This window comes from Phragmites australis, chromosome 8, assembly GCF_958298935.1.
Source record: "Phragmites australis chromosome 8, lpPhrAust1.1, whole genome shotgun sequence".
NCBI lineage: Eukaryota > Viridiplantae > Streptophyta > Magnoliopsida > Poales > Poaceae > Phragmites > Phragmites australis.
The window spans coordinates 31,832,845-31,840,917 of record NC_084928.1 but is presented as its reverse complement, the minus strand read 5'-3'; the positions used below and the strand labels follow the sequence as shown (position 1 = coordinate 31,840,917).

The 8,073-nt window shown below is 48.5% G+C and overlaps 1 protein-coding gene across 2 annotated transcripts; it reads left to right on the top strand.

The window, feature by feature from the left end:
• The first annotated feature begins 3,008 nt into the window (after window positions 1-3,008).
• LOC133927076 (uncharacterized membrane protein At1g16860-like) lies at window positions 3,009-6,499 on the top strand. Of its 2 annotated transcripts, none has more exons than XR_009911245.1 (4): window positions 3,009-4,220; window positions 4,408-4,551; window positions 4,641-4,941; window positions 5,988-6,121. XR_009911245.1 is itself a non-coding variant. In XM_062373347.1 (4 exons), the coding sequence occupies exons 1-4, from the start codon at window positions 3,570-3,572 to the stop codon at window positions 6,178-6,180; spliced, it is 1,194 nt and encodes a 397-aa protein (XP_062229331.1). In that variant the 5' UTR covers window positions 3,013-3,569; the 3' UTR covers window positions 6,181-6,499. The 2 variants fall into 2 exon arrangements, 1 of the variants encoding a protein (XP_062229331.1); XM_062373347.1 differs by having other exon boundaries at window positions 3,013-4,220; window positions 4,641-4,846; window positions 5,988-6,499.
• The last annotated feature ends 1,574 nt before the right edge of the window (window positions 6,500-8,073 follow it).

Here is an 8,073-nt window from a genome sequence, read left to right as displayed (position 1 = left end):
GGTGTCATCCAGTCAAGGGCCCGATGCCGCATTTAATAGGCGCGCGTGGCCTGACATTCTGACATCCTGACATTCTCGGCTGCCCACGCCCCAGTGTCAGACCCTGCCATGCAATGGCAGGGGGGCGTGGGTCCATTAAATGCACGGGTCCCGTCCCGTTTTCGCCTGCGCGCCTCGGGATAACGTCGCCAGAATCGAAGCGCTCGGCCTGCCACCCTGCCCTGGCAGGAGAACAGGACAGGGTGGGCGCACCGGGCACCTCTGAGGCTGTCCGGTGGGCCCCTTTCAGAGCACCCCGAAGCTTCCGCAGCGGCTGGTGGTCGAATGCACGCCGCCTTCCTCCACCGCCCCTGTCACTTCGCCAAAATGAAATGATTACGCCTTTCTCCGTGGCACCTGGGCATTCGCGTCCCCTCTTTCCCATTCAGGATATGTCGAGGTCGGCGCATCTATAAAAGGAAAGGATGGAGGACACCGAAAAGGAGAAGAAAAAAGGAGAAGAAGAGAGTCAGTCGAAGAACAAGAAAACAACAGCCCCCGATCGCAAGACGATCAAGAGACCAGCTAGCTAGAACATAAGAGCCTCCAGCTCTTTGTAAACAGCTCTCCTTGGAGAACCAGATATATCCTTGAAGGATCCCCTTCAAGGATAGATATAACACTCATACAGGAGTAGGGTGTTACGCCCCCGCGCGGCCCGAACCTGTTCAAAAACCCGGTGTACCCGCAAGCCAGCGCATTTGCTTCCGTTCCCGCTTTTTTCCCGTACAAGCTTTTCTAGGATCATCCCCCCGGCCGAATCTCTAAAGAGGGGTCTCTCGGGATCCCTGCGACAGGAGTTCACTCTCCGACACCTACCTTGAGCCCTGCCTTTGGCACGCTTTGGCCTGAGTGCTAACGCTGGAACGTCTTCTTCCTCCTCCTCCCAAGGATGGTCGTATGCAGAAGGTGTGTACTAATTAGGCTTGTGGCGGTTGCATCTGGACAACTGGAAACTGTATGTGTCTTCTGCCTCTTGCTACGTAGCTTGAGTGGACAGAGGTGCATCGTACAACTGTGAGGGGCCGATCACTTCGGAGGCCTCTCCGAAGTCAAAGAACGGGTTCTCGCTGGAGTGCGGTGAGCTCCCGGAAACTTGTGCGGTGGTCTCGATGCGGAACATACCTGCATTTAATCGTGCAAAAACAAGAGAGTATCCCCATAAAATGCGTAATAAGTTAGACATTAAGGAATAAAGAGCCATGACATACCTGATGTAGGAACATACGGAGGCACGGTCCAACCAGAGCCTCCTATCTGGTCAGGGCACGAAGATTGAAGACTAGCGTAGACATGCCGAGTCCAACAAGAGCCTCCTGCCTGGTCAGGACACGGAGGCTGAGGACTAGCATAGACATGCCCGGTTCATCCAAAGCCTCATGCATGGTCAGGGCACAAGCCCCATGTGAAGGAAGGTATTGGGGACCTATGCGTGGAACGCATGGTCGACGGGTCACGAACAACATCATCGGGTTGTTGGCACGATGTGCACTCCATGATACGTCAGTCCTTGGCAGCCAAACGGGAGAACGCTTCAATGGTATCCTCCAACGCCATACCACAAGTACCATGCTCACGCAGGCTAGTAGCCGAACTCGTTGCATCCGCGTGAATCTCTCTCCCCAAGTCAGACCACCGTAGATGAGAAATCGTTAGCCCTAGTAGTTATGTGAATATAAAAATTGATAAGAATTTGAACATTTTATGTACCGCAAGGTGCAACGATACTCATGTGTGTCCTGGGTAAAAAGTAGCAGTGCTAGTAGAAGGTCGATGTGCGTCCTCGACACCAAGGAGACACGTGCGAGTCCGCGTAGTGTACCACTGCAGGTATTGCTGGTAACTGTGGTCATCGTAAGTCCCACCATAATCGATCACGTCCACAAGAGAGAGGAATGTCGAAAGAAGAGGCCGATAGAGAAAGGAAGAGGCAGACACAGGCAAACAGTGATATTTTCGCTGGACGGTTGTGCGAAAATTCTATTTTCGTGTTTTGGTCCAACGGAAACTAATTTTCGCGCGATGGACCAGCGAAAATATATTTTCGCACAACCGTCCAGTGAAAATGTACTGTTTTCGCAGAATGGGAATTTTAAAATATTTCTGCTATATCAATATGTGAAAAAAAAATTATTTTCGCTTAATCAACCTACGAAAATAGTGTGAAAATATGTTTTCGCATTTTCGTTCTACGACAGGTAATATTTTTGCAATTGCTGTAAAAAATAATATTAAAAAAACTCAAACATGATAAGGTGGGCGAATAGGAAGAACGTGCAGATGGCCGCCGCTGAAATGGGAGCATTCCATTTCGTTGCTGAAATTGTTGCAAAATGCCAGTGTGAACATACCAGTCCTATTGGCACTTCCCCAATCCGATTCAGAGTTTCGGCCGCCCCACAGGTCACCTGTGATCAACGAGAACGACGAAACGAGGAGGCTGTCCCGCGTCACGAGACGACCACCCTCACATTCCCATTCCCCGGTCCCGCCGGCCACTCCCGTCCCGGCATCCCAACCGTCCGCTCCGCTCGCCGGACCCCATCCCGTACGTCCACGCGTCCCACCAGCCAAACTGTCGGCAGCGCCTGCTGCGGGGCTGCCGTCGCGCGTCGACCGCGTGGCCGGCCGCGGCCGGACGGCCGGTGTGGAGGGCGTCCACGTGCACCGCCGGGGAGCGGCGATCAAGAAAACCGACCAAACGAAGATCGGCCTGAGGATCTCGAAGCAGCGGCCGTCATTGACCCGACCCAGCTGTGTTCTTGCTTGCTTAGAGGAAAAGAGAGGATTCGTTTGATTTTTTTATTTTTGAAGAATCACTTCGCAATCAAGGGCCAATCCAAGGGGTTACGGCTCCAGCCCCGAGTATTCGGTAGTCAGTGGAAGCTCCTCTAAACTCTTTAATAATTTTTTGTTATCGATAAAGGAGAAGAAAAAAAAGAGAAAGAGGAGCAAAAAGAGAAAAAGGAAAAAGAGAGAGATAAATGAGCTCACTATCCGACTCCTCTGCATCTGCCAATGTTCGTAATGATCTCTGCTGTGACGTAGCACGGCGTGCCACCGCGCCACGTACACGCACGCACGCCGGCGGACGAGGAGAACGCGCGCGCGCCGGGTGGCTCGCCGCCTCAGTGTTACCGCCATTTCCGGCCGTATCAGTCTTGCTAGAATAGAAGGCTACGGCCAGACTGGATTTGTACTCAAACGGCTAGCTCGGCCCGATAGCATCCAGTCGTGCCGACCTCGAATCAATTCGCGAGCAAGCAACACGCACGGAGTAAGCTCTGAGGAGCACAGTGCAGTGCGTCCTACTCTGTTCGTGATAAGATGATCACGACATCACGTTGCAGTTTGCGACCCAAAGCAGCAGCCTCGGTAGCTTCACATCACGTCGAACGTCGTGACTAGTCTTCTTGGTTCTTGCTGCTTCCACTTCTCGATCAGCTAGATCGTGCTCGTGCTGCTTCTTTCCGTCGCGATCGGTTGCGTCATCGCGCCGCGGAGAGGTCGACCGGTGGGAGCGCAGCGGGATGCACCAGATTGGGAGTGGCATGTACGTGTCCGGCCAGGCGCCGGACAGGAAGAAGGAGCGGCGGCTGTCGTCGGGCTCGGTCGCCACACCACCGTACACGGGCGGGGACGTGGCGCGGTCGGGGGAGCTGGGCCGGATGTTCGACATCTCCGCGTCCCAATCGCAGGCGCCGTCGCCGGCCTCGTCGCGCCGCAGCTCCGGGCCGCTGCCACGGCCGTCGCCGGCGTCCGGGCCGCTGTCGCAGCTCTCCCGCCCCGCGCTCCTCGTCGGGCCGTCGCCGTCTCCCGCGCCCTCGCCGGCACACGGGTCCTCGAGGAGGGGGAGCTGGAGGCGCGCCGGCGCCGAGAAGGAGGTGGAAGCGGAGGCCGTGGCACGCGGGAGGTCGAGGCTCGGCATCCCGTTCGCGTGCTACGTGCTGGTGGCCGTGGCGACCGTGGCCGCAGTCGGCGCCGGGGTGCTCTGCCTCGTGTCGCGGCGCCGCTGGGAGGTGCTCGCCGTGGCGGGCGGCGCAGTGGCAGCCGTCGCGGCGGTGTTCGCGTGGAACGCGTGGCGGAGGGATGCGGAGGCGGAGAGGTTCTTCCGGCGGTTCCCCGACACTGTGTTCGACGACGGGGACATGCCTCTCGGCGAGCTCGTCAAGATCACCGGGGTGAGCTCCGTTGCACTCTCCTCAAATTTTCTGGACCAAATGATTGCTTGCACTCGTTTATGCGTCAGAGACTGCCAAACACAGCGGTGCCAACTCGATCGCCGTTCCTCTGCAAGCAATGATTTGGAATGATTTGACATGCTCTGTTCCAAGTTTCTAACAAGCCCGCCGTGTCCTGCTCCTGCAGCAAGTCACCTGCGGCCGCCACCCTCTCGGCGCCTACTTCCACGACGCCGCCCGGTGCGCGTTCACGTCCGTTCAGCTGTTCGAGCGCCGTGGATGGGCCCGTTGCTGCTGCTGCCGCCGGCGGTGGCAACTGAGACACTCTGAGGTCCGCTCTATCGCTGATCGAACGAAACGATGAACTGCCTGCCATACATGCATGGTCGTAACCTGTGTTTCTTGGCTTCGCTTCGGCAGGCACGGGTGACGAATTTCTACATCTCAGATAGGAGCTCCGGGAAGAGATTCTACGTGCGCGCCGGCGAAGGTGCAAAGGTCACTCCGATGGTGAAACAGAAGACCATCAGCTTCGACGGTGGCAGGAAGGGCGCGTCACGAAACTTGAAGAACTGGATGTCAAGCAACGACTTGTCCTGCGACGGAGATGTGCGCGTAAATGAAGGGTAAGATCCTTCACGCACCAATGGTGAAACGAGAGTGCAAAATTGGGGGAGGGAATCCGAAAGCCATGGCTAGGCCACAAAATTTTTTAAGCGATGTAAGCAATTTCACATTATAAAGTGTTGAAGCATTGTTAGGTCTAGAATGAGATACCTGAAGAATATTGTAGGAAAAATCCACTTGACTTAGGTTAACACCAACTGAAAGAAGATGAGTTATACGCTGCAAACTTTGCTAATCTCTTGGATTAATTATGCCACAAAATTTGATATTCTCTAGTTAATAATGTTTACTCATAAGTACTACTGGCTTCTAAATAAGAACCATGTTAACTCTAGTTAATTTTGTCTGGTATATCCAATATATTTGATAAATCATGTTTATCCGTGACTTTCGTTAAATTTATTTGCCGGTAAAAAAACCTGACTCGAGGGACTAAGGGGTCTAAAATTTAGTAACAAAAGTTGCTTGATCTCATAGTAGAGAACCCCAGTTGCCCCCAAATCATTACAAACGCTATCGATGACATGCTTCAATAGTTCATCCGCTTCAGCAACTATGATTCTGATTCGCCTCTAAGCTGCAGACAGTCCCAAATAGAAACACAATATCATTTTGGACTCCAATTCCTTGCAACAATCACAACTAATTGCTAACAACAAAAGCTCAAAGAGGAATTTACAGAAATGAGAAGTCGAAAACTTACAGTTTGTTTGGCAGAGTTTCAGCTCTAAAAATTTTTAAAGCTAGTCATTCTTAGCTCAGAAATTCTTAAAGCTTGAGCTATGGATAGATTGTGAATCTTTTGTTTAAGTATCTTGTTCTTATTTTAAATTAAAAATAGATATTTAAACCATCTTATTTTATCTTATAAACTTTAAATTCTACATGGATCTCGAAGCTAAAGCTCTAACAAACATGATCTAAATATCACAGTAATGTTGTGGGACTTTACATGCATAGCATCAGTGCTGCATTTCATGCTTGCGCTCAGAATATAAGAAAGCTATGCGGCCACAAGGTCATGATCATTGCATTGAGATTGTAAAGAACATGATCATTGCATTGAGACTGTAAAGAAAATGATCACTGCATTGCTTTCCCAATTAAATTGTTCACAAAGATTGTAACAAAATTTGGCAGGTTCATCAGGGAGGGGGACACCGCAAGTGTGATAGGTGTTCTGAAGAAGCATCACGCCTACGATATTGTCGACGCGCCGGTCGCCGTGGTTGCCACCGGCTGCCAACCGACGAGGTGCATGTTTCCCGTCCTTGTCGAGGGGCTGATATTGATCGGAAGCGAAGACCCTGACGAGGCTGTATATATGGTCTGAACTCTGAATATATATACATACACTAATGTAGAACTCTGCTACACACCCTGTGCTACTTTTCAAAGATTTCTTGTTGATCATCAGGGAAGATGATGTTTTAGTACCTCTCCATTTAGGGTTTCTGATCAGAAAGGTTTACTACTCACATATATAGTTGATAGAAATGGGACCATGTAAAAAAATCATTGAGAAATAATGGGACCATGTAAATTTAAGTGGTATTTGTAGGCTTGCTACCAGTACAGGTGTAATTCTCAATTTTTAAGGGATTTTTTTGGAAGACTGCTCAACTGTTTGTTGGCAAAGGTTTGAATTTACTTGTCGTGCCGTGCTTTTTCATTTTTCATATTGAGTGCATACATGTGATGTGAGTACACAACAAACAAGCAATTTGGCATTGAAAGAAAAAGGCGATCCATTGTCTCTATCTTTGTGACAGAAAGAGGATTTTGGTTCCCTAGCCACCCTCTTCTAGCTAGGTTATCATGAGTTGAGACAGAATTTCTAGTGACAAGCATACGAATATTCTGAGTTTTGATGTGGACTCTAGCCTTCAAAAGCTTAATCAGATCACGGATAGTGCCAGCCATGTTGTAACTTGTTAGTTTCAGTTGAGATGCCTCCTGAGTTTGTTGTTTTTTCTTCTTTTTTCTTGTCTTTTTTCTGCTTTTTCATGGTATCGAAGCTACAAGATGTTGATTTGAAGCACCTGCTGAACTGGTTTCTGTGTTTAGGGCAATCCCATACAACCCAGGATAACAAAGGGAACTCAGGGCAACAGACGGCTAAATGTTGTTCTCCAATCCATTGATTGCCGAGAAACCAAATATGAAAGCCGGCCGTAAGCTGAAACCCACACGACGACTGTTGCAGCTCTGCCAATTTGTAGTGTTTGAGGACTTGAGGTGTGGAAGAGTGTGAGATCGCCTTCTGCAGTTTGAACTGAGAAAGCGATGCTCCCCCTCATGAGGAGACTCATGACTATTCACACCATATTGCACTATTGCTTCCTTCCACTGAAACATGCGCGAACCAGCTCGCCAGCGCCTCCCTCTGCGCTGCACCGGGATGTCCAGTCCACTAGTCCAGACCAGGGTTCAAAAAACCATCGGTAACCGCTCAAAAATCGCAGTTACCGACCTTCTCGGTCCGGTCCGGTTTCAGAAACCGAACGGTAACCAAAATTTGAATTCAAAAAATTCGAAAAAAAAATTCAAAAAAAATCTTTAAAAAAACTAGACACAATTCTAAGACCTTCTGTGAATTTTTTTTTCAAAAATAATGTCGTTTGCATCATATTCTATAGGGAGAAAGTTTGAAAAAAATGAAAAAAAAAATGAAGCGTGCGGCTCAGTTATTAACTCACGTTAAGGAAAAGTGTAACATGCAAACACATATTTTTCTTGTATAAAACGTATTTTAAGAGAATCTTAAAAATTAATTTCACTTTATTTAGAGTTTTATTAAATTCTCTATGATTTTTACAAAGTTCACAAGCATAAAGTGAATATGTTAAGAAACAGCACTGTAATTAACTTTTTCATGTCTACTATTATTTTTTTCTACGTAAATCATAGTATAAATAAGCTAATGAAAGTGGTTTCACTAATTTTTGAGGTGTGATGGGTCAGTTATGAATTAATCTAGTCGCAACACATTTACACAATCATGCATGTTACAATAACTAATTCATGAGTTCATGTATTTTTAAAAGACATAGGATCATGTAAGAAGACTAACAAAATTAGTTTCATGATTTTTGGATTAGCAAAGAGTAAACTATGCATTTAACTTGGTTTAACAAATACAATTTCTCACAGAAAATTTTGAACTTTTTTATGAGTATAAATACTTTTATCATGTAGATTATGTTACAAGGAAGCTAACAAAATT